This window comes from Paramormyrops kingsleyae, chromosome 22 (assembly GCF_048594095.1).
Source record: "Paramormyrops kingsleyae isolate MSU_618 chromosome 22, PKINGS_0.4, whole genome shotgun sequence".
Taxonomy (NCBI): Eukaryota; Metazoa; Chordata; class Actinopteri; order Osteoglossiformes; family Mormyridae; genus Paramormyrops; species Paramormyrops kingsleyae.
The window spans coordinates 3,069,826-3,097,190 of NC_132818.1; the positions used below are offsets into that span (position 1 = coordinate 3,069,826).

The 27,365-nt window shown below is 43.4% G+C and overlaps 1 protein-coding gene across 7 annotated transcripts; it reads right to left on the reverse strand.

Moving 5' to 3' along the window:
- Positions 1–10,394: 10,394 nt before the first annotated feature.
- On the reverse strand, positions 10,395–27,129 carry LOC111838289 (nuclear protein localization protein 4 homolog). 7 transcript variants are annotated; one of them, XM_023801122.2, is made up of 17 exons: positions 26,984–27,129; positions 26,526–26,606; positions 20,461–20,570; positions 19,136–19,333; positions 18,545–18,593; positions 18,301–18,395; positions 18,039–18,162; positions 17,517–17,696; positions 17,336–17,422; positions 17,167–17,238; positions 16,904–17,030; positions 15,493–15,653; positions 14,637–14,708; positions 14,444–14,536; positions 12,667–12,783; positions 12,143–12,245; positions 10,395–11,274 (listed from the first exon to the last, which is right to left on the reverse strand). In XM_023801122.2, exons 1-17 carry the CDS (start codon positions 26,996–26,998, stop codon positions 11,114–11,116), a joined length of 1,845 nt encoding a protein of 614 aa, XP_023656890.1. In that variant the 5' UTR covers positions 26,999–27,129; the 3' UTR covers positions 10,395–11,113. The 7 variants fall into 7 exon arrangements, with proteins under 7 accessions (XP_023656890.1, XP_072560945.1, XP_023656893.1 ...); XM_072704844.1 differs by having other exon boundaries at positions 26,509–26,606; positions 26,984–27,127; XM_023801125.2 differs by having other exon boundaries at positions 20,382–20,570; positions 26,509–26,606; positions 26,984–27,127.
- Between the last annotated feature and the right edge of the window lie 236 nt (positions 27,130–27,365).

Sequence of the window (27,365 nt, forward strand, 5' to 3'; positions counted from 1 at the left end):
ATTATTAATGTATATTACAGTTGTTATGGGATGTTAGGATGTTAAGGTATACAAACATGATGTTTATTAATGTTTTATGAATACTTAATAAATTCATTATGAAGGTGCACTGAATGTTTTATGAATGCAATATAAAAGCATTATGAAGGTGCAGTTAATGTAAAGCGTTACCGAATAAACTTTTTATTTATATCAGAAAGTAAAGAAAGGGAGAAGAACCAGTGTTTTGAAAGTTGGGCAGCAGCATCTTCGTCGTTATTTTGTTTTAAAATATGAGCCACGCAGCCACTTGGAAGTAGAGCCCGACCGATTTATCGGCAGGCCGATATTATCGCCCGATATTAGGCATTTTCCAAACTATCGGTATCGGCATTTATAATGGCCGATAAATGAATATTTCAAAAATAAAATAAAAACGGACGAAACACCCTTCAACCATGTCATGAGTGTTGGCGTTGTATAGTTTGTCCACCAGAGGGCACTCTACACCGTCCCTGTTGGCAACACTCGTGTATAACGCGCCACAGATCATGCAACCTGCTGATCCAGCCAGAGTCGGGCAGAGAGAGAACCAGCTATCTGCGAGTGAGATCATCGGTGAAGTGTGTTCATGGTGAGTTGGTCAGGAGACATACATTGCTTGAATAACAATTAAAAGAACATCCTCATCAGTTCTCTTAACTCAAATAAGCATGACAAAATTCGTGACTATCATGTCCAGTTTTGCTGCTGTTAAATAAACCGAGAGTGAAGCGGAATTAGCTAGTAATTACGTTACGTTGTTAAGGTGTAGTTGACTGACTGTCCTTTTAACTTTTGACAATGAGACTTAAGTATTTCTTTAATAGCGTGACAGTTATAGCAGTGAGACGTATCATCTCTCCTTGGCCTGTTATATTGAAAATGTATGTTTTACAATTTGCAGTATGACGTTATCCATTGCTAAATTATGGCTCATCATAGACTAGCTAACCACAAAGCTTACTAATGCCACTATCAGTGGAAGACCGCTAACGTTAACATTAATGAGCTTGGAAACCACAACGAACTTATTCTGCCTAAATAAAGTAATGATTACTGTATTTATAACTAGCATATCTCTAGTTACAGTCCCTGCATTGTAAAATGTAAGTTAGACATTTGCGAGGAGTGAACATTTAGACATAGAGAAAAAGTATCAAACGTAGCTTGCGCATAAAAGTTAGATTTTCTTTTACATGTGTGTGAAATCCAATGACACCAAGTGTGCGTTGCAGACTGTCTTTCAGCCGCAGCATTAACGAGTCACATAATGGATTTTATCGCTAAATAGTAGGTTTTAGAAGGCAGGCAGCAACTGATGATTGAAAATGGTTTGATGTAGTTTGGTGGAAAGAATTTAAAAAGTGCAGGTAAAGGGATAAGCAAGCTGACATTGTAATTATAAGGTAGCTTATAACCCAGCTAACAATTTATGGTTCCCAGAACGTTCTGGGAACGTTAGTTTTTGGTTACGGGAACGTTAGTTCTTGATTCCTCTGTTCTGTTGTGACAATAAAAGAAACAAGTTTCTTTTTAAAATGCATTATCATATTATGTTAGTTAAAACTCATAAATAAGTACAAATAACTAATGTTAGGGAAATCAGTTAATGTTTTGTTGCGCGTTTCTGAAATTTAAAAAAAATATATATATATATATATATATATATATATATTTTGTCACGATCCGCTCCGTTCGATCCCGATGTGTGCCACGCCCACCTCGTTACCTCGTGTGATTCCCTGATTATTCTCACCTGTTGCCTGTTCCGTTTGCCTAGTGTTTTGTATTTAGTCCGAGTCTCAGTCCGTCTTCCCCAGATCCGTCATTGTAGTGTCACGTTGGATGTCCCTGCTTGTCTGTCGCTTGCTTAAATTAATAAACCCCTGATTACCCGTGAGTACGGCTTGCTCTGCTGCTTCCCTGCTCGCCTCCCTGCCGACCCCTGACATATATATACACAGTATATATATATTGGCCGATATATCGGAATATCGGATTTTAAAACCAACAAATATTTCTATCGGTATCGGCCTTCAAAATCCTTTATCGGTCGGGCTTTACTTGGAAGTAAACGCCTAGAAACCCAATATGAGAGAGCGATATACCTGCCGTGACCAGGATTCGAACCGGGGTTGCTGCGGCCACAATGCAGAGTACTAACCACTATACGATTACGGCCGCTTTGGAGAGCCATCTGCCAAACAGCACCACAAGGATGCCTTTCTTCCCTGTCCTTATTAAAATATGACCACCGACAAGTGGAGTATTCAATTTCTTCCCCTAATGATGGTACAACTCTTAGTGACCACTGGTCAATGTAATGATAGATTATTGCGATTTTACACAGTCACCACCTATGGACTATTGCAGAGGACAATTCATATGTGATGACCATTATATCAAATGATAATGCATTGCCAAAAGAATTTTTTAATACGCAAGATTTCAAATATACGAAGCTTGTACTCATTTCAGCAGATATGGTTTGTTCGTTTTAGGCCTATTCATTTTTTTTCAGAAGATATCGGCCGCTTTCTGAAATGTAAAAAACAGGTACTGGACAACAGATCCAAGCCAAATTTGCAACTGGCACATCCCGGGTCCAGGTTCTTAAGTTTCATATGTGATGACCAAGAAGAAATGGAGAAGAACCAGTGTTTTCGAAGTTTGGCAGCAGCATCTTCGTTATTATTTTGTTTTTAAAAATGAGCCAAAATTCCAGCCTGCCATTGTATTAATATTTCAATCTATCAATATCGTTTACATATACAGTATATATATATATATATATTAGTGCTGTCAAACGATTAAAATTTTTAATCAGATTAATCACAGGGTTGCTGTGGATTAATTTCGATTAATCACGATTAAATATCATTCATTTTTAATCTATATTAATCACATTTAATTTTGCATGAGCAAACACACTCAAGAAAAAAGGGAATATATATTCACTTAACATGTTTATTGAACATCTTGAACATGAGTTGGATGCATTCCATCTGCCACAGAAGTGCAATACCATGTACCCATATCAAAAAGCAAGATTTTTTGCTTAGCCGGACAACTTGTCGGATTTAAGGTACCTCAGTTTAAATGGTCTTTATCTTCGTTCGCTTACAATTAGCACGAACTACCGTAAATCCGACAAATAATCCAACTAATCATGATGTCCAATTCTAGCCCGGTTAATTGCCATTGTTAGCAATATCAGTTAATAACACATTACGTGCGGTGCTTTACATATAAAACTCCGTAGCAATACATCCACAAATAAGTTGGACGGTATAGCGTGTGCGACCGATTTAATGAGCCACAAATGAGAAGTAGTGCTTAAACAGTATAAAACTAAAACTTTCCCTTCTGTTGATAAAGGGCGCAGCCATCTAGGATTCTGAACTCGGGATCCTCTGTGCTGCTCCGAGATATTTCTCGGATCTCCGAGAAACTGGAGCGCATGTCGTCACTTCCGGCTTCAAAAATCCGGAATCCGACTCCGAATACGAGTTTCGAGGGCAAATGGAACGCACTAAAACTGCCCGAAATGGGTTAACAGAGACATTTCAGGGATTTTGAATCATTCTGCACTGCAGATGGGTTAATTGCGTTAAAAATTTTTATCAGATTAATCATGATGATGGATTAATCCGCGTTAACGCGTTAATTTTGACAGCCCTAATATATATATCTATATATATTGATTTAGATTGTTGCCTATTTTTTAAATAAAACATTTGCACAATGGAAATGCATTTCATTAATTGTTTGTGTTACCCTGCTGGCAAGTAGTAAAAGAATACCTGTAGGGAAGGGGGATTAATTTATTTGGTTCCTAGAAGGAAGACTGAGCAAACTCTTCTTAACCACACAAGGGCTGTGCAATGTTGTCTTGTTTATTACAAATTGAGAGTTTCTGGGGGGAAAAAAATAAAATAATAATAATAATAATATATATATATATATATATATATATTCTTACATATTCTTTGGTTGTGTAAAACCTATAAATGTTCCAATTTTGAATAGAGAGATACTAACAGTAGCCACTTTATAAGAGCTGAAAGAGAGTAGTAGTAAATTGTAAAATCTGCTTGTATGAAGCAAGAAATCTGCTTCTTTGCATGCATTCAATATTTGACCCTATTCAATGAAACCTAATAGAAGCAGACACCTAACAGTAGTTAAAAACATAAAAGAAGTATTACAAGCATGTATATGAATAAAACTGGTTTTGTTTGTCCCATTAAGGGTGAAGTAAGCTTCCAGGAATAGGCACCAGATCCACCATGACTCTATTATGGATTATTCATTATGAAATATAGTTATCGACGCTCATATTCATGATGGTCACATTACAGAATACCTGCTGCTTATCTGGGCGGGGGTGGGGAAGCAGAGACACCAAGTCAATCCTGAGGATTCTTCAGCCTTCTTATATTTTGTGTTGGAAGCCTGCTGCTATGCCCTTGCCAGTCTACTGGGGGGGTGTTTATGAAGGCACCCCCTCTAATACGAAGGGGTACAGGCCGTGTGACACGGCTGGCCCAGGGGGCATTGCCTGCCTGGATGTCGTCGACAACAGCCTCCACCTTGTCGAGCTTATTGGTGAGCTTCACCAGGTTCTCCTTCAGGGCCTTGAACTCCTTGTGAAGACTGCCCAGTGCGTCAGAGAGGGGCTGGATTCTGGGCATAAAAGAGAGGATGGTTAAGACCATGTGTCATTTTTTTTTCTCATCAGTGGCTAGCATTGGAGTATTGAAGAGTATTGAGAAATGGCGATAGAGCCTTCAGCTATGAGGACCAAAGAGTTGAAGGCTCTGTCACCATTTCTGTTAGTTCTACTATGATACCTGATAGCTATAGTTACCACATGACCACTGATTTTACTGGCATCAAAGCCAGACACCACATGTGCTGCTTCTCTATTGAAGGAAATGTATTTCCAGCTCTGCTGTGAACTTCTAGAAAAGGCCTGGGCAATTCTTCTCTATGAAGGGTCAAATCTGAGCTTTACTGTGTCATGTCTTCTGAAACCCACAATAAGACTTGTTACATGTTACTTTTCCCTTTTTTGAAAGTACATGGAGAAATCAATAGAACCAGTGCATTATATATATTCTACTGAATATTCATTGTTAAGTCAAAGAAAGCATTGTGGACAAAAATCTGCTCATCCTTATAGACTTGAACTAACTTTTGCCCAGGTATGCACTAGAATGACTCTGGCTCCCTCTAGTGCCCATACGTGGTTCTGTACAAAGGTATCAGACAACCAATAAGGTGCATAGCAGATTTCCCACTAGTAGTTGTTCAGTTAAATGGCTCACAGTTGTACACTTCACCACTGATGAAATCTACATTTAGGCCCTTTCCTGGAGCTTAGCATAGCAATATTTTCACTAATTGATTGCTGATAACCATTACTAGCTTGGTAGCACCTGTACCACAAAAAGATAACAAACGTTCCATTCTACCAAATGTTCAATACATTTCTCATCCTTATACACAATTCCAAACATATTAATTGTAACTCACCTGCCATATTCAGGTAGAACCGTGGTGGTCTCATGGAGAAGAAGGTCCTTCACCTGGTTCACAATAGCAAACCTCCAGTTGTCCAACACCAAGGTAAGGTTGGAGCAGTGTTTGGTGTCTGTCTTCTGGGCTGAATAGAAAGCATGTCCCACAACTGTATATGTTTTTAAAATGTCTGAACAGTGTTCATTTTACATTATTTTATAAAACCAAAAATAAGGACCTTCTTTACACTACATATTGTCCCCAACTTATGACTGGGTTCTGTTCCAACACACAGGTTGTACAACCAAATGGACATATGCTGGAACAGGATAATCGCACTGATTTTTATGTGTGAAAATGAGACTGGGAGTATTTTACTGTGGCAACTATTGTATGGCACTCAGCCTGCACTAGGTAGCAAGGAGCTGCCAGGTTACAGCTACATAACAATTATTTTTACATACCTTAAAAAAAAAAAAAAACTTTGGTCATATGTGTGAATCCTCATAATTTGCAAAGTTGTAAGTTAGGGACAGTGTGTATATATTAAAAAAAAAGTTTTACTAGTCATTACATCCAGGCATGGGCATAAATTACGGGGGGGGTTGTAACCCCCCAGTAAATCAAAACCAGCTAATACAGCACCTTCGATAATCATATTTCCCCCCTCAACTCCCCCAGTGTTCAAACCAAAGTTATGCCCTTGCACCCGGGTCTTTTATGTGCCTGCAATATGCTCCACAAAGGACTGATCCAACACTGGTTGTATTTCAGATCTCATCTGTTCCATTATCATTCCAGTGCTGTGCCAGAGATACAATGTATGTTACACACAGAAGCGGGAGAGAAACGAGGTTCACCATTAAGTCTGTCGCCCCACTCCAGCTTCTGCCTCTTTGTGTTCTGAGCACCACAGAGGGCGACCAGGCAGAGTACAGGTACCACGTTCTTCATCTTCATTGGATAATCAGCTGGTTTTGTTTTACTGATTTGCAGAATAAGAACACAGTGATCTCACAGCAGGGTTAAAACTCACAGCTCATGTCAAAACCAGCACAGACAAAACTCACTGGGGCACATGCTCATCCACAATGCTAATAACAATCTGTTATCTGAGTAATGACTTAGATACTAGCCATAGCCTACTCGACTACTGCTTAATTATCTCACTACCCAAGCATTTTATACATTATTCTAGATAAATAATCAGTCATCTGTGGTTAAAGATGGTTAAAAATAACATCTAATCAAATCATGACTCCGGAGCTACCAATGTATGATATGACTTAACTCAATGATAAGCCTGGATTATAAGTTTCACATTAAAACATAGATGCCTATTAAGCAGTAATGCTTTGCTATCTGAATTATTTTTAGTCTGTTCTGAAGTACAGTAGAAAGTATGAGCTCACAGTGATCCTCACTAAACAGTTAGGTAAATACCTGAACAGAGGACAGTTTCACAGACACGCGGTGATTCAGAGCTGGTTAGTCCACAAGCACTGAAACATTGACTAATCGTGATGACCTGGGCAACTTTCTTATAAGCATGTTCATATTCCCGCCCCAAATCAGGGTGGGTGGGTGTTTCTTGTGGTCTTCCCAGCCAGCTCCCTTTCTGCAGTCTGCTGATTGCAGACACACAGACAAACACACGGGAGCTTTTATGCAGCGCTCTGCTCCCAGAAGAATCCCTGCAGGAGGCATATAGCTGCATCACATGCCAGCTCTTGGCAGTACTTAGGTTCCGAGGCAGACATTTCAGGTCCAGAAAGTAAAGATCCAAACCAGGATTTTGTTTCAACCAACCAGTTCAGCATAAAGAGTCACAGTCACAGAGGACTCGGCTGGTTGGTTGAAACAAAATCCCGGTTTGGATTTTTACTTTCTGGACCTGAAATGTCCACCTCTGCACAGGTTTAAGGTATCGTCATCATCTCCAGTGAAATCCACCACATTCTGCAGTTGTACTCATGCGAATGAAACACTAATTTGAAAGAAGACTTTTTTTTTTCTTGGGAAAGTTTTATTAGAAACCAAACTCCTTGGTCACACTACCTACCACCTTCCCCATGCCAAACCCCAGCTCCAGCAAAATCCCAGTAATAGGTAACTCTACATAAATAATATTCAGGAAATGAGACAGTCACCTATGGCCCTCACATTGATTTGGCTTACAGTACTTCGTTGATTCTGTCTCCTTTTCCTTTTGGCCCCCAGCAAAGGTGCAAAGTAGAGGTGGGTTTTGAATCCCCCACCTGGCGGTGTAAGGCTGCAGTGCTACCCACAATGCATTCTACACAATATGCAGGTCATTATAATGTACAGTAAGACAGAAGCAATGAAGACACTTCAAGCACAACCACCCCCAGAAATATGTGCCTCAAATGATGGCTAACTAGGTACATGCTACTGTTCTGTCAAATACCCTGTAATGTAACCAAAATCTAATAAGTCAACCATTTCAAAATATGCCACACGCAACTTCCAAACTTTTGATTAGTTTTTTGATTAGTTGATTTCTAGGAAAGGACTGAGTACATTTCCGGGCTGCACTTGGTAATACATTGTTTTTGGTTATTACACAAGGAAATCAAAGGAAACTTGCACGCAGGATGTAATTTGCAGGAGAAGCGATATATCAGAATAATTGTGTTTTGCACCTTGCTTGCTTGTACTTAAATGGGAAATTAATCCAGGAAGGAAAATTTCAGCCAATATTTTTAAATGAACACTTCATGGTACTACTTTCCTTAGGGTGAATAACCTGATAAGAGTAATAAGTTGATCTAATGAAGCTCATTTTAAAACCTGAATACTCCAGTCAGTGAAGCATTTTTTAATTTTAATTGTGTGTCCATGGGGGGGGGGGCTTAAAGAAAAATTCAATGTGACAACGGAAAGTTGTGGTCACCATGCTTATGTGAGCCACTCTCAGCTTACTGGAGTTGCCTACCATGCCAGTGGACATATATCAAGTCTCCTTGGTGACGTTGTGGAAACCAGCTGAAATTTTGTCTAAAACTGCTATATATTTGGTTTTGGAATGAATGCATGTCACAGGCAGGAAAAAAGAACAGTTCTGATCCAGATGATCTAGATCCTGAAGACCAGACTATCACATACTTTCTGTCTGTCTCACATGTGCAAAGCACATTGGAGCAATAAGGGAACAAGTGACAGTAGCCCTTGTTGTCGACCTCTGTTACCCCTTTCTTACATGTGGTATGATTATAAATTACATATCTCATCACGTACTTTGAGTGCAACACAAGTGCTTTTTTTGGTCCACTAAAGTTTATCTTCTTGGACTTATCTTCTTAACTCGAATGAGTGAAAAAATTAATAAGATGGAACAGGCTTTAAATGCTCTGTCCCTGTGAGCCAGACGCCACGTTAGCAGGACAGAGAAATGGTGGAAATAATAACAGCAACTCAACTGAAAGGACGGTCTCCAGAAGCATGACGCAACAGGCCGCAAAGACTTACCAACACAGCAAAGACAGCTGAGAGCACAAACAAAAAAAGTCAGTTTTTGCTACCTTGTCAGATTTTGCTGCCATTGGCAAAAGATGCTATTATGACATGAAACACTTTATTTTCATGCTGTGAAATATTGAATATAAAAACATCTTAGTCTTATATTTGTATTTCATGTACAGTACAGCTGGTTCTTTTATGCTGACATAAAATGGGTGCATCCATGTGTTTCGATATACAAATAAACAACTGTGAAGCCATTTTAACCAGTTTATGTTCAGTTATGGAAATTCTAAGTGGGTTGCATTATGTAGCATGGTAAAGCCGCCAGAGGCTAGCTAGCTAACTTGATCCAAGGAGTTGGATATTGTTGAAACCTCTTACATCAAATACATTCCTTATAGTCAATAAATTCACATCCACGCTGACAATGCTGCTGACAATTTTTACATAATGTGAAATTTACTCTCTGATTAGGAAAAAAGGACTGGGCACTTGCCATGGTGTTCTGTCATTTTTTTGCTGCCATTTCAGACATTTGGTACAATAGACAGAAAATGCTACAGTGATATGAGTCCCTCTTTTCACAATGATAATTGGTGGAGTTTTGAAAACAGAAGTAGTATCAATATTAGGAATCGATATAAGTACAGCTTACACTTCTAAGCTGACATTACGTTTGAAAATAAGCCTACAGTAAGAATGTACACTGGGTATTTTTAACTGCACGTTTATGTTCAGTAACAGTGCAACACAGAAATTCTAATTTGGTTAATATTGTGTCATGTGACATGGCTTCTGTATCATAGCACATTTGCACATGTGGTGTTTGCCAGCCTGCCCATCCCCAACCAATAATAGGTCTTGTACACAATGCAGTGTCATTGTCTATACAAAGGACTTCAAAATAAGCCTATTGTTTAATTCCCAGTTACTCTGAAGTATTAATGCATTTTAATCGTCATTGTTTTGCTACAGTTGATTTCAGGTGGAGACAGACGCTGTATGAAATTTCTTCTTTAACTGTTCTTTATCTTCATACAGGACATGACAGCATACATGTGGAAATAGGTATAGTGAGAAATCAAAATGTTTGACATCTCTTGATGTCAGGCACATGGCTGCAGCACCCAGTGTCAAAGGCAGTTTGCGGTGTTTTAGTATAAAAAATTTAAATATTGGTATTAATGTGTTTAAACCTTATAGTTTTATAATTAACTGGTAAAAATACAGGTTTATGTTAATTCATTTTCCATACACCAGGGCAAATTAAACCTTTAAATGTGATCCGTATATATTTTACGGGTCATACGTCACAATTGAAAAAACAAAGAAATTTATAAAAGGATAAAACAAACAACAGACACAAATGCCATAGCCAGCTTTTACTGAATAAATGCCAGGTTTTTACACTTCCTGCTATAGCGGAAAACTTCATCCATACAGGAATCATCTTCATGCATAAGTAAGGCTAGTAGGGGACCATCTAAGAACAAATCGCAAACTACAAACATACATGGTGTTCTTCTACCTACAGCCGCGCATGGCACCTTGGTGTCCAACCAGATCAGCAGCTACCTTAAGTCCTCAGCATGTTGCGGGGTACAGATGCCCTCCAAGGGATGTACACGTCCAAGAATCTGTCTGTGTAGAGCCTATAGAAGCAAGCCCCAAAACAAACCTTATCCATTGTCCCATATCTGATTCCTAATACTTTTGACCTGAAGATCTCAGGGAAGATGGGGCTTCAAACCTTCATGAAGAATGAATCTTGTTAGTGCAACACAGAGTGAAACAAGTATCCTCCCCAATAGCTGGATGCACACATGTTCAAGTGTAAGTGCAGGTCTTAAACGGGCCAAAGACGCTGAACATGAGAGGGATGCTAAAAAGGCTGCGAGAATTCTAAACTCAATAGAAAAGGCAAACATTTCCTAGCAAGCCCTGGCCGGCAGTTTAAACCGCATTCCAGTCTGGACTCCAGGCTGGCCAAACTCTTGCTCCAACCCCCTCCCTCCGTCAGCCCGCACCAGGGCAGACCACAGGACCAAAGCATGATGGCACAGATCATGGGGGGGGCAGGTTGCAACTAACTGCGTGGAAGGCTGCACATCTCGCAGAGCTCTGTGCCCGGCTGGTTCATGAAGGTGCAGTGTGGGCAGGACCACATGGCAGAGGAGGATGTTGGGATGGAGGCCTCGCCCATGGCTGCATAGTCATCTGCAATAGAAGGCTGACCACCAACAGTACCTGCAAAGGATGGGAGGTGAGAATGCAGAGGGCCTCTTCAGAAGAAACACAGTTCAGTAGATCATAAGTCACATTTTAAATCAATTCCAGGATAAGTCAAAACCAGTTAATTCAGAACAGAAACCCTGAGTATTGCTGTGTCTGTGAGAGAAACACTTTGAGGATCCAGAGGTTTCATATCCACCGTTCCTCTACATGGACGAAGAGATTTGTAGAGGAAAAGTATCAGTCATGTAGGTCTGGCACAACTCTAGCCAGGATAACTTGAACTAAAACAACAGTTAAGCTTGAACATGTACGTAATCTTTGATGGTCAGATAGTGTGTTATGAAAAAAGAAGCTTCATAACACTGACTTCCAAAGAACAAACATTAACTGGTAAGAACATGACTGTTTTTCCCCTTGAAAAGTCCAAAAAGCTTAAACAGTTTTATCAAGCCAGAAAGGCAGTTGCCCACATCTCTGACCTTCTTGATTTGCCAGCTTCATGCCAAATAATTCTTTCACTGGTGTATTACAGTATGCTCTATTTAATTTCTTTAAACTATAGTAGAAGAATAACTTCACAAAACATAGGTTTACTATTAAGGAACCTGTGGAACAGTGAAAGGTTGAGTTTTATGTATTTGGCCCCAGGACAGACATACCAGTTCCAACTATTTATGTGTGCTTCTATCCATGAAGTCATTTTTGGCTCATGCAATCACTGCAGTCACTGATCTCAGCCACTACTCAAATCAGTGTACTGACCAAGAACGTGGATTATGATGGGAAAAGCTCCGTAGAGGTGATATTTAGACTGATAAAGTCAAGTAGTTTGATCTAACATAGAGCATCCCCAAGTTCCCAGACAGCCACCTAGACTCACCGCACAGCTGCTCAATGGTTGCCCACTGCTCCGATTTCCTCCAGGTATGAGCCAGCTCCTCATTTGATGTCTTAACTGCATCGAGGAGAAGGCCGATGCTCTCCTGTGAACACAGAGTCCCGGGGCACCAAAGATTAGCATTATTGCTAACATTCCCACTTCTAGCAGTTGAGCACTGCCCTGGCCCCAGCGCTCTCCGTACTGGCAGCAAGTGTGAAATAGCGATAATCTCTTCCAGAATTCTGGGGGAAATCCAACCGTTCCAAGCAGCACAGACTTTCAATACCCCTTCGTTAAAGTATGATGGTGGATGGCTATCAATGGAAAGGTAAGGCCTATTTCCCATCTTCTTGCACAATGTTTTGTTTACCATCTCTGATTACAAGACTGGTATTGTGTGACGGCCAAACAAGGTCCAACAAGGCTGTCCAAAGACCCAGACTAAAGGCCTGAGGTTCTGCCAAAGGTTACAAACTGAGCGATAGTAAGAGTTTTATTTTTTTTTAATACCAGGAAATACTTACCCTCAGGGGCATGACCTCGTTGGTCACCAGAAATAGCAGAAGGTGGAAGTCAGACACAAGGGCCAGGAAGCACTCTGATGGGCTTTGAGACAGGTATGATGCCAGACTGTGGAAATCCTAAACTCAGGAGAGATGCAGATACACAACATCAGGTAGCTGATTATGAGAAAGACCTTGGTGTGTATGTTGATGCTTCCATGTCCCACCCTCGCCAGTGTGGGGAAGCAATTAAAAAGGCCAATAGGATGTTGGGTTACATCTCTAGGTGTGTGAAGTTTAAGTCAAGGGAAGTGATGCTAAGATTATACAATTCCTTGGTAAGACCCCAGCTAGAATAGTGTGTGCAGGTTTGTTCTGGTATATACTATAAGATTCTAACAGGTCTGGATGCTGTTCAGCCAAATGGCTACTTCAATATTAGTTTAAATACTAGAACTCATGGCCATAGGTGGAAATTAGTGGGAGAATATTTAACTGGATTTGAGAAAGCACTTATTTACACAGCTTGTACTCAGAGTATGGAATAGTCTTCCTGTTAGTGCAGTGCAAGCTAAAACCTTGCATTTCTTTAAATCAGAGATAGATAAGATTTTAACAACTCTGAGCTATTAGATGAGTTCTCCCCAAACAAACCTGATGGGCTGACTGGCCTCCTCTCGTTTGTAAATTTCTTGTGTTATCACAAAAGCCTTTAAACTGAAACCACGACCATCCTGTCAGTAGTTGTTAGTTAATTAGCAGTCAGCTTAAAAATCAAAAACCTGGACCTTTCAAACCCTAGAATCCTAACTCATATCTTTCATAATTACTTGAAATTATTTTTTACAGACCAGCTGTGCACTCATCAGTGATCTCTCTCCCCCTCTCAGCTTAGCGCTAATATCTTTCCACAACTCCTATCCTGGAAAAGAAATCCTGAACCTCCCCCCCCCCCCCCCCCCGAGACCCCAGGTATGTGCACTAATTTAGTCTCAAATCGGTTTTCCTGAGCGCACACTGTGTGAACCATGGCTGTGCAGAATGTGTCTGTTGTCTGTTTGCTTAACTATCTGATGCCACAGTCTCCGCATTGCAGTGTGAGGAAGCATTGAACACTGAGCCACAGACTGTTTGATGTTACAGTTTTTTCCTAACAAACATTTCTCAATACTGAACCCGCTTTTTCACACAGTTAGCATAACATGGCCTATGTGTAATAATCTAAGGATCATTTTTCACTGCAGTTGACGTAAAAAGCCAATAGGGACCACATCTCACAAAATCCATGGAGTTTCTCATTTAAAATTTAACATATTCAGAGCCCATTTTGCACATGCTTACGTACTGTTACGTTTCAAAACCGTTAAAATGTATTTTAGACTGAATTACTGCAATTTTCTACATTACTGCAGTGACAATACTATATATATATATATGTGTGTAGACAGAAGACAGACAGACACAGACACAGACACACAATATATGTTTCAATATCAGGTGTGATTAATTATGATTAATCATAGAAAACTGTGAGATTAATTCTTTAAGAGAGCAAAGTCTCCCAAGGGCTTTGAAAATCACTCTGCCAGCTGTGGGATTTTGACCGGTAATCTGATCACAGACACCAGAGCCACACACTTGTTTGAAAGGGGTTAATATGCAGCTTCACTCTGTCTCAAGGAGGATCACCAACCCTATAGTACAGCTGTTGACAGCCCTGGGCCATGGGTCCTACTATGGTTTACAAACCAACAGCCGTCTTTGGCTGCCTGCTTCACATCGGAAGCTGACCTCATACCTGTGTCTCTCCCAGCATGTCCCGGTTCTCAATGGGGAAGCGGCAGGTGGAGGTGAAGGTGTAGACAGGGTCCTTGGGGAAGGTGGTGGTGATCTGTTGAAGGTTTTTGGTTTACTGGATTGCCAGAGTTGCAGGCAAAGCACTGGCAATAAAAAGGTTTGTCAGACTCTTATGTGTTGCCATGGGTACTCACATCTATGATCAGGTACTCCACAGGAAGAGGCCTGGCCAGAAAGGTGATGTCATTGCCGAATTTATCCTTATCCTGGAGAGAGGTATGAAAAAAAAACACTTCAAAACCTGCTATTTCATCAATGTAATCCAAATCAATGCAAATTGTTACCGGACTGTTTGTATAAAAATGAAAATGCACCTGCCTAAACATGGCACACCCATTGTGTCAGGTATGAAGAAGAGACAGACCACTCAATGAACACAGGTGGAGGGTCATTTTGCGTCAGATTACATCCATGAACAAGGAAAGCAAGCGATCATTAACCACCCCTACACTGTGGCCGGTTGGTTTACTCTTTGTCCTTTTTCCTCCCCGGTAATCACTTTAGCACAGTCTGGTGGATTGGGGCCGAGCCCTTCGCTCTGGCCTCCATGCAGGAAAAGCCTGCGGTCCAATCAGGAGCGCTGGTCCACCTCATTACCGGGAGACGCTCCCAGTGCCATCTGCAGACTATTACTTCAATGTCACTTATTTACGAGTAGAAATTCAGCCACAGGCAGCAGAAGGAATCCACCGGAGACCATCTGGATGGAGGCCGTGGGACTGACTTGGACCTTCCATCTTGCCACACCAATCTGCCTTGGATAACCTAAACTGCACATTTTTAAGTTCAGGAATGATTAGACAGTGAGTCTGTGTTCGAGATGAGTGGATGATCCTTAGTGTGTGTTTGCTGAAACTAGACTGTGCACATATCCAGGTGTGAGAAGTCTACCTTATCCAGCTGGCATCTTGTCCTGAGAGACATCTGGTATAGTAATGTCTGTGTGTGTCTAGGCCAGCCTGTCTGTGTGTGTATCTAAGAGGGTCACACCTTGTAGAAGACATCAGGCACATACTGCCCCGTGCTGGACTCCTTGACATAGCCCAGCTCAGGGGCGTGACGGCAGGGTAAGAGGCATTCATCCCGCACCAGCGCCATGCACTGGTTGGACACCTGGTAGCCCTCGAAGTGTACCTGATTGTCGGGGCCCCCTGTTGGCAAAGAGGAAACGAGCAGGAGGGTCAGGATCCACGTCACTGGACAGATGCCACCATCCAAGGCTGGTTTACCAAGATTTTAAGTGCTTTATGTGTTGATAATGTGAGGTGATATATACTGATGTAGAAAAAAATTGAATGGAAAAGCTTTAGAGCTCATCCAAGGAAACACATGGAGTTACTCTGAGGTACATTCCAAGGCCAGAGCTGGATCGCATGACCAGGCACAAAGCCCTAATAGGCCAGCCCAGTCCGGATCTGACTGGCGGGGGGAAAAAATGACCCAGTTGCCTATAGGCCACCGAAATCAATGAGCCTTCTATGGAGGATTTCCCATGGTGCTTTGCAGCAGCACCTCATGCTGGCTTTAACCCTTTTAACACTTTCACTGACTGGGGCATGATCACACATTTCTTCAAATATCATAAGCTTAATTCATGGCAAATAAATAATTTCTTATATATTTGTTTTGCCATTATACTCATCTTTATTTTAATGTATATTGTAAATATTGTATATTGTATTTTTTTAAGTTTGTATTTTGACATCAAAGTATAGACATTGCAAAATGCAGTTTGGAACACTTGCAGAAACATTATAAAACTACATCGTAAGCAATGCTGGCAGTTTGTTTTGATCCCAGATATCTGATCACCAAAGTCTTGGCTACATGAAGATGACTAAATGGTGTAGTTGCAACATTCATTTGGATAAATAAGTAAGAAAAACCTAACTCATGTCACTATTTCTGGCTCCTTTCATTGAATATGTAGCAACCTTCATGTGTATGAATGAGCCATTGTCACCTGGCCACGTCCCCCCCCCCTTTTATAGCACTGATGGGGATGTATCTGGATCGCATTTCACCGCTGCGTATTTAGAATGTGAATAGCGATCTTCGGGTGACAGCGGTACTACACGCCCCCGATGCAGGTAAAACAAAGTAAGGTGACATGGTTTACTTTTTTGCCAATTTAACCTGATTTTAAAAACTTTAATACTTCCGACAATGGACGTTTTGAAAAGAAGACAGATTACGGATTTAGCCAGCGTTTTTTTCATGATTCTACATTAAGATTTCAGCGAGATATAAACTGAGATAGACGCGAAAAGTGCGCTGCGTTGCCGACGATGCACTCGACTCCAGAGGGTTAAGGGAATCACCAAACAGGGCAGAGCCGTGGGTAATTGGCATCCCCAACAGAGATGGGACCTACAGTTGTCCATGGGGAGCGGATACACACCTGTTGCCACCACCGTGACAAACTTCGATCCAAAATGCCCATCGGGGGAGAGACGGCAGGGGTTGGGGTGTTTGTTCTGGAAGTATCCAGCCATGATGCACTCTTCAGCACTCAGGAAGTAGGAGTCCTGGACAGGAAGTTTATGTTGAGAGTGAGAATCACATCTGTGCCCCATTTTTCAGTCTTGAAAACACCATGTTGCGTTGCATGGGTGTTTTTCTCTGAGCAGGGCCCTGAGAGTGGCGGCAGGTGGTGAGCCTCACCTTGTTCCTGGTGTACCATACGGTGCCTTTCCTCATGTCCTCGGAGAGCAGGTCTGTAAATATCCATCCCACCTGTGCCACGTGCAATCCACACAGAGCGGTTTGTGTGAGCTAAACGTCAGATGCTGTCTCATAATGAATGAGGCGTATAGGGTTACACAGCTCGCACCTTATAGAGACCTAACCTGGCTGCTATCTCCTCTACCATTGCCTCTTTGGGATCTTCCAGAAGCTCCAGGCTGTTCTGTGTTCCTATCTAAACGATACACACACTATATGACACCAACAAACCATAAGCCCTACACAACACCCTGCATTCTGCCGGTGACGTGTTTGGCCTCTCAGCTGACCTGCGGGGGCTCATAGATGGCAGCCACCTCGGCCCGGATGCCCAGGGGGATGTCCTTGTGCTCGGTGTACCTGCCATATAGGTAGCCCATCCGCTGGCTTCCCGCCTTCCGCCAGAAGTCCAGAAAGCGGTCCGCGATAGTGTGGTTCTCAAACATGATGTTATCCACGTGTCTGTATTTCTGTGTGACAAGGTGACACCTATAAATCAATCACTTCTGAAGGGGAACACATGCTACCCACATCAGGCTACCCCCACAGGTGGTACAGTCAGGGCTTCCCCCATATGCAAGTTGACTTGCCTGTCCTTGAGCATTTGGGAAAGCCAAGGTAACCAGGTAGGCCAAAGTCCTGTCATGATGACAGCATTTAACCAAACGGAGATGAGCCAACAGTATATAACAGGTTATACTAGTATATACTGGTCAGCTTCAGTCCAGTGAGCAGAAGGAGGTGAAGAGTGGCAGATGCTGACTGGGGGTGAAGGGGGTGCAGACTGAGATGGGGGTGGGGGTGACACTAACCTGCCGGCTGAGGGTGATGGCGCTGGGCTGGCACTTGGTGCAGATGCCATCCGGCCACGGTGGGTGGCCCTCACAGCCCGATCGGATCTTACAGCTGATGTTCTCCAAGGCCACAAACTTCCCTCTGAGCAGAGATGGAGAGGGCAAAGACGGCTTTATGCACGAGGCATGGAGGCTCAAGGAGGGGCATGACAAGCGTGAGGTACTGGCACGCCCAAGGTCTGCAGTTTTAGACCAGGTGTAGTCCTGGGGGTCAACTCACTTGTCAGCCCCACCAGTCAGCTTGCGGATGTACGCGTGAAAGGACATGTGCTTGACAGGCGGGTCCAGGTGATTCAGGTAGTCCTCGTCAAAGGGCTTCAGAACATCACATGGGTCATTAAATACAGTCCTCTGGCTCACAGTCGACTCCATGGTGACCATTCCCATATGAAGAGTCAGGCACCATCTAGAGATTGGCACGGAGGTACAGGAACACTTTTTTTTGGCATGCTGCTGGCACTCACCTCCAGTGGAACGCAGTGCACACACTTCCCCATGGCACCATGGCGACACCTATCATAAACATCAAGGTCACATGACTAATTTCCATTGCGTCATATGGTATCATGCTGCCCTACCAGGCCAAGAACTCAACTGTAGCCTGAAGGCAACACTTTCAATACAATATTCAAGAAAACTCAGCTCAGCATATGAATACAGGAGCACTTGTTGATAATTATTTATATTATTTTTAGGATTTCAATTCCATTCTATTCTATTCTGGAAGCTTATATCTTATAGGTAGGTGAAGATAAAAAGTGGATGTTCTTTAAATTGACCATAAAGCATCGTTTGATAAACAGTATATTATAGGCCTTTTCAGGGCCCTAAGCAAAATTCGCTTAACCATTTGTCATCTTCCTTCCCATTCTAACAAGCTGATCTGACGGGGGCCCCCTGGTGGTCACCGGGCACTAAGCAGCTTATACCTTGGGCTAGCCCTGCTATATTATGATAATTGTTTATAATCATTCACAGTGTTTTTTCATATCACAATAACTAAATCTGAGTCCCTCCTACAGTGCATCCGTCCTGAACGTACGACAAGGGCTCACAGTTGTGCGTCTCTGTTCCTATAGATCTTGCCGTCCTGCTTGGCCAGGTACTGGTCAATGTCATCCACCTGGATCTGGGACATGGAGCGAGAGTGTGACAGGGACGAGGACGCTTCCGAGGGTGCCGACATGGAGGAGTGAGGGGCGGCCATGTCCCTGATGCCTCCAGAGGGGTATAGAAAAAGCATGTCCCCATGTCTGCAGGGAGGGGACACGAGAGAGACTAATTAAAAACAGGCAGTTTCACTCCCCAAAGCAGAGTGATAATGCACTACAACCCAAAATATCACCATCATAGCATACAGTGTGTTTATCAACAGAGAATGCTTTACTGTGGCTGCTGAAGAGCAAGGGAAAGTAACCAGAGAGCCATGAACCTGGTTCATCTATGGGTGCAGAGACAGAGATATAGAAGGAAAAAAACGAGAGATTACTAGGGATGCTCTGATCAAAGTTTTTGGGGAATCACAATCAGAATTGGCTGATACAGTAGCAATCACTGATCACCAGTTGCTGAAAATATAAGATAAGAAAATGCAGAGGCTTACTTTAAGGATCAACCTCAATTCAGTTAAAATAAATGTGTTCAATTTTTAACAAAAAGACAACAGTTGCTTACTACCATAAAAAACAGGTCAGAATTTGGTTCTTGGTGACAACCATATGCTTTCCCAAGAAAGGAAGGTAGATCATTTTTTAAAGAAATATAAGCATCTCTGTGTTTTTCCTCTGCGCAGCTTAACTAAACAACCGCTCACTTTCCACGCTCACACGCGGAGCACAAAGATGAACCCGGGCGCTCATGTTTCTTGTACTCCTCTCAGTGAAGATGCAAATGTCTAATGAGCCTCGTTATGGTGAATGCTTCAGCAGGTCATCCTCCTCAAGCAAATTCTTTTGCACATACGGTATGTTGCAAGTTGCAAATCATTCTTTACTAAATATCTGGTAAAACCACCAGACAGGAGATGACATAGATTTTGAAACTGTATGCACATATTTTAAGACATCAGCACACATATTTTACTTTATCCACAAAATCAGAGTTTGACACTGGTCAAATTAAAGCCCCCCTATCAAGCATTTAAGCCTGAATTGGCTGATTTTAAATTGCCTGCCTATCAGTCGGAGTACCTCTAGTGATTAAAAGAAGATTCAAAGACTAAATGCATTCACAGAAGCATGAGAGGTCAGGGACAATGATCTGGTATGAAAGCTTCAGCTCAATTGGCTAAGCCAAGGTTACCTGATTCATGTGCACTGGGTCGCACATCATCATGCATCCTTACTAGAGCTTCAGTTCACTTTGGATGAAGGGCACTCACTTAATCTTGAGAAGGCTGAGTGTTTTGTTCTGTGACACAATCTGTCCAGTCTTGTTCCGGTTCTGGTAGATTGAAAATCCACTCAAGCTACATCCAAACTCCTTGGCTACCTGTTAGCAATAAGAAAATAATTCTGTTTATTTCAATTCATTTTTATACAGCACCTTTCACAACAGATTCGCCCCAAGGTGCTTTACATGTATGTGTTGTCGTACAGCATTTATACAGAATAATAAGAACAAGGAAAATGGAAGATAAATGAATAAAAGCATGAAAGAAAGCCACATGAATTCAGATCGTGAGGAGGATTAATACAAACACACAGTCTAGCCTGAAGATTAGACATTCACCAAGGACATTAACAAGTGGGTGAGACTGCATGCAGTCACCAATAATAATCTAAGGAGTCCTAAACTGAAGTGAGATGGATGGCAGACTATCTTGGATCGTCTCATCTCAGGTGTTACTGGCTGACACCAGAACATGCCTGCAGCTAAACCTAGGGCCCATCTGTCTTCACAGATTCAATTCAATTGAATTCAATTTTATTTATATAGCGCTTTTAGCAACAGTCATTGTCACAAAGCACTTTACATTTAACTGGCCAGAACCCCACCAAGCAAGCCTGAGGCGACAGTGGCAAGGAAAAACAATCAGGAAGAAACCTTGAGAGGAACCTAGACTCGGAAGGGGACCCCATCCTCCTCTGGGCGACCGGGGTACATGAAAATATATTAACATTCACAGTAGTTCAAAAGATATTAAACAAGATCTCACAGTGCACTGTACAGTAAGGCAAATGGACTGAGCATTATTTGGCACTGGGAGGAATACTGAAGGTCAACCCTCAACCAGCCTCAGAGACTAAAAGTCCTTATCATTACAAAGAATCTCCTTACTACAGGTGTTACCATTCTCCAAATCCTTGGTTCGGCTCGAATTTTGAGCTACGGTTGTTTGTTTAGAGGGGGATAAGAAAATATGAAAAAAAATCTGGGTTTTATAAATCACCATCAATTTGGAACACTAAAAAGAAGACACTTAACATGTTAGATTAACGTCACACAAAATATCTAAATAAACGAAAATCAATTAAAAATTGCAAAACTTCTTTGAAGACCAGAAATAAATTTGATAACCAAAATGTTCTCTTACCACTGACCTGAATGTGCTCAAGGGGTCTGCAGTCTCAAGGTTATTATCCAGTTTAATGAAACTAGCTTGGCTTATACCGAAGGTGTGATCAATCAGTCATGATTGGACCAAAATAGTCACATGGCACAGGCTAGTGTAATGTGTAATATTTACAAAATATACAGCTTACCCTAACTTTAAATAAAATAATAATTTCAATTAATAATTTCCAATAACTCCTCCTTGGATTGCCACCTTATCGTGGTGGAGGGGTTTGCGTGCCTCCGTGAACCTGGGGGCTATGTTGTCGGGGGCAATAGCCCCTGGTAGGGTCTCCCAAGGCAAAAGGGTCCCAGGGGAGGGGCCAGACAAAGAGCAATCCAAAAGAACCCCTTGAAAAATTATAAAATCAGAGTCCCGTTTCCCTCGCCCGGACTAGGGTCACCTGGGCCCCACCCTGGAGCCAGGCCTGGGGGAGGGGCCCGTTGGCGAGCGCCTGGTGGCCGGGCCTTGGCCCGTGGGGCCCAGCCGGGCACAGCCCGAAAGAGGCACGCGGGACTGTCCCCAGGTGGGCCCACCACCCGCAAGGGGAATGTCAGGGGTTCGGTGCATTGTGGATCGGGTGGCGGCCAAGGGAGGCCCTGGCGGTCCGATCCCCAGCTGACAAAACTGGCTTTCGGGACATGGAATGTCACCTCTCTGGTGGGGAAGGAGCCTGAGCTTGTGCGTGAGGTTGAGAGGTATTGACTAGATATAGTCGGGCTCACCTCAACACATAGCTTGGGTTCTGGAACCAATCTCCTGGAGAGGGGCTGGACGATCTTTTACTCTGGAGTTGCGGCGGGTGAGCGACGCCGGGCTGGGGTGGGGCTATTGGTGGCCCCATAGCTCGGTGCATTAACAACGGAGTTTACCCCGGTTAATGAGAGGGCTGTTTCCCTGCGCCTTCGGGTCGGGGATAGGTCTCTGACTGTCATCTGCGCTTATGCGCCGAATGTCAGTTCGGAGTACCCGGCCTTCTTGGATTCCCTTAGCGGTATGCTATTTGGCGTGCCGCGGGGGGATTCTATCGTTTTGCTGGGGGACTTCAACGCTCACGTGGGCAATGACAGTGTGACCTGGAAGGGGGTGATTGGGAGGAACGGCCTCCCTGATCTGAACCCGAATGGTGTTCTGCTATTGGACTTCTGTGCAATGCATGGTTTGTCCATAACGAACACCATGTTCGAGCATAAGGGTGTCCATGAGTGGACATGGTACGAACATGCCCGGGGCTACAGGTCGATGATCGATTTTATAATCGTATCATCTGATCTGCGGCCTTCCGTCTTGGACACTCGGGTAAAGAGAGGGGCAGAGCTGTCAACTGATCACCACCTGGTGATGAGCTGGCTCAGGTGGCGGGGGAGGAAGCCGGTCAGACCTGGTAGGCCCAAGCGCATAGTGAGGGTCTGCTGGGAACGTCTGGCAGAGGCTCCTGTTCGCTCGAGCTTTAACTCGTGCCTCCGGCAGAATTCCAACTGCATGCCGGGGGAGGTCGGGGACATTGAGTCTGAATGGACACTGTTCCGGACCTCCATTGTGGAAGCGGCCGTACGGAGCTGTGGCTGCAGGGTGGTCGGTGCCAGTCGTGGCGGTAACCCCCGTACCCGATGGTGGACACCAGAGGTGAGGGGGGCCGTGAAGCTGAAGAAGGAGGCTTACCGGGAATTATTAGCCCGGGGGTCTCCGGAGGCAGCTGACGGGTACCGGCTGGCCAGGCGGAACGCAGCTCGGGCGGTCGCAGAAGCAAAAACCCGGGCGTGGGAGGAGTTCGGTGAGGCCATGGAAAGTGACTTTCGGTCGGCCTCAAAAAGGTTCTGGCAAACCATCCGAAGTATCAGGAGGGGGAAGCAGCTCCTGGTTCCTACTATTTATAGTGGGGGGGGGGGGGGCTGTTGACCTCACCTGGGGACATCATCCGGAGGTGGAAAGAATACTTTGAGGACCTCCTCAACCCTGCCTCAGATACATCTACGCACACTGCCTTTGAGACATCTGAGGGCACAGAGCCCGAGGGTGCTGGGGGGGGGCTTGCCCATCACTGGGGCTGAGGTGGCCAGGGTGGTTAAAGAGCTCCGTGGCGGCCGGGCCCCGGGGGTGGACGAGATCCGCCCGGAGTACCTGAAGGCTCTGGATGTTGTGCGGCTGTCGTGGCTGACACGCCTTCTCAACAGTGCGTGGAGGTCAGGGACGGTGCCGCTGGATTGGCAGACCGGGGTGGTGGTCCCCTTATTTAAGAAAGGGGACCGGAGGGTGTGTTCCAACTACAGGGGGATCACACTTCTCAGCCTCCCTGGGAAAGTCTATTCTGGGGTACTGGAGAGGAGGGTGAGATCGATAGTCGAATCTCGGATTCAGGAGGAACAATGCGGTTTTCGTCCTGGCCGTGGAACACTGGACCAGCTTTATACCCTTGCAAGGGTACTGGAGGGGGCCTGGGAGTTTGCCTATCCGGTCTACATGTGTTTTGTGGATTTGGAAAAGGCTTACGACCGGGTACCCCGGAGTGCTCTGTGGGGGGTGTTTCGGGAGTATGGGGTCCGGGGTCCGCTATTGTGGGCGATTCAGTCCCTGTACGAACGGAGCAGAAGCTTGGTCCGCATTGCCGGTAATAAGTCGGACGTGTTCCCGGTGCAGGTTGGGCTCCGCCAGGGCTGCCCTTTGTCATCGGTCCTGTTTATAATATTTATGGACAGGATTTCTAGGCGCAGCCAGGGTGTTGAGGGTGTCCAGTTTGGTGGCCTCAGGATTGCCTCGCTGCTTTTTGCAGATGATGTCGTCCTGTTGACGTCCTGTCTCCAGCATGTACTGGGGCGGTTCGCAGCCGAGTGCGAAGCGGCAGGGATGAGGATTAGCACCTCCAAGTCCGAGACCATGGTTCTCAGCCGGAAACGGGTGGTTTGCCCTCTTCGGGTCGGAGAAGACGTACTGCCTCAAGTGGAGGAGTTTAAGTATCTCGGGGTCTTGTTCACGAGTGAGGGTAGGCGAGATCGGGAGCTGGATAGACGTATCGGAGCGGCGTCTACAGTTTTGCAGGCGCTTAACCGGTCCGTCGTGGCTAAGAAAGAACTGAGCCATAAAGCAAAGCTCTCGATCTATTGGTCAATCTTTGTCCCTACCCTCACCTATGGTCATGAGCTATGGGTAATGACTGAAAGAATGAGATCGCGAATACAGGCGGCCGAAATGAGGTTTCTCCGCAGGGTGTCTGGGCTTTCCCTTAGGGATAGGGTGAGAAGTTCGGATATCCGGGAGGGCCTCAGAGTAGAACCGCTGCTTCTTCACGTCGAAAGGAGCCAGTTGAGGTGGTTTGGACATCTGGTGCGGATGCCTCCTGGGCGGCTACCCGGAGAGGTTTTCCGTGCGTGTCCTACAGGGAGGAGGCCCCGGGGCAGGCCCAGGACTCGCTGGAGGGATTATATCTCTCGGCTGGCCTGGGAACGCCTCGGTGTCCCCCCCGAGGCGCTGGTAGAGGTAGCTGGGGAGAGGGAGGTCTGGGTGCCTCTCCTGAAGCTGCTGCCCCCGCGACCCGAACCCCGGACAAGCGGCAGATGATGAGGATGAGGATGATTTACATGTGTTATAGTGAAATGAAAAATGAGTTTTGTAACATTAGTAATGTAATGAAAGCTCAAAAGGCTGCACGTGATTGTTTGTATTGTGGTTTTGGTCTCAGTTTCAAAACCATTACACCATTACTCATTACGCTCATCTTAGACACACTTATGTCACAGAAACTTTCACAAATTGTTGGACTGTAGCCACTGAAGGAAGAAAATCACCAGTCATCATTCCTATGCCAAGTGAGATGATGCAGGACTGTCACTAACAGGTTTAGAAATACCTGCTGGCAGAGCTGCCATTTCCAAGGCTAGCACATGCAGACTGGACCTACTGGACTCTGCAGAGCCTACTGGGACCCAGAAGCCTACCAGCAAGCAGTACTCCAGAGGCTGGTGTGATGAAACCCCAGTCACAAAATCATACTCCAACAGGATATTACTGTTACGGGGGTGTGTGACTCTGTGTGTTAGGACTCTCATGATTGGAAGATCACCAGTTCAAATCACTCTTCTTCAAATCACTGTACGTCACTTTAGATAAAAGTGCCTGCTAAATACAGTGCTCAAAAAAAGCCTTGGCATGCATGCTTCTGTAAAAATACCACAAATTAGTGCTTTCATAACAAGTCCACTGACAAGCAATATTTAACATATCTGCAGACATATTCTGCACAGATATTTTCTTTTTATTAAGTGTTATAATTTTTTTGACTGATTTAGTTCTTATCTTGCGAAATTGCTATTCATTGCAATTGTAGTCACTGGCTTTCAAAGGGATCCCACACATAAATATTATTGCAAATGTGTTACCAATAAAAAGCACCCAATGAAACTGCTTGTCAATGAACTTTTTAACTGCAAACAGATGTTTTTAAACTACAATTTGGGTTTCCATTATTACTACATGACTCTTTTACTGATTACTGGTTATTGCTAACTTGATGTGTATATATATATATATATATTATATATATATATATATATATATATATATATATATATATATATATATATACATAATATATATATATATATACACACACACACAGTATATATATATATATATATATATATATATATATGTATGTATGTATATATATATATATATATATATATATATATTATTTTAAAACAAATAAAGTCATGATTTTTGTTATAAAACCAATATTTTTGCTATATTTTTCCAGAATTAAGGAAGTGTAAAGACTTTATGTAAGCACTATAAATAAATGTAATCTACTACAAATACAGAAACATTAATATAAGCCAAAGGGGAGGCAACAGAGGAGCTGTCATACAACTGGGTCACCTGCATGAGTCTGGTACCTTCTTTAGGAAACTTGCTGCTGTTTCCCTCTTGGTGGATGGGATCCTCTTCATCCCTTCTGGTGACTGCACACGAATTATCTGTTCAAAACAATCAATACAACTTCAGATACATATTTACAATTATAGTATTGGAAAAAATTTACAAATAACCTCGAAACTTGTTAATTAACAACGCAGTTCAGTCCATGTTGCAGTTTCCCGCATATTTGCACGAATTTTGCTTTATATTTCAGTGCGCAATAAACGCCTAAACGGATATTTCAGATATACTGACGTGCGTGATCAGAAAGAGAAGTGCGCAACCGGGACGACTGTCGTGTCATGTCTAGTCCTTCATTACACACTGGACATGGCATGGACACTTTTACTGTGGTGCCATTACTGCTGCCTCATCGCTCTCTCAAGTCTCCATTCTGCAGCCCACAACGCAGCTAACTGGCTTACCAGCTACTTACAATAGTTTCTGCCATGTTGGGTGGTTATGTTCTGCTCCCGGGGTACTTGTGAAATACGCGTGTGTTATTATTAATACTTGTAGTTTATGGCTGGGACAGTTGCATAAAGACTACGCGACATGTCAGACACGCGGTGCTGCACACAAACAAGCCCGACCTGTCGCTTCTAGTTAGAAATGTCAGTTCCCGTGGGCACTCACATTGCGATCTCTTTTGCGTTCCAGGAAACCCTTTCTCCCGACGTGTCTGACCTTCTTTTATTTCGACAAGTAATTATTCTTTACCACTTGGTCACAAAGAAACAGTGGAGTAATCTACATTTAAATCTCAGTTGGAGGGGGGGGATTTATTTATTTGGCTGATGCTTTCATTCAAAGCAACA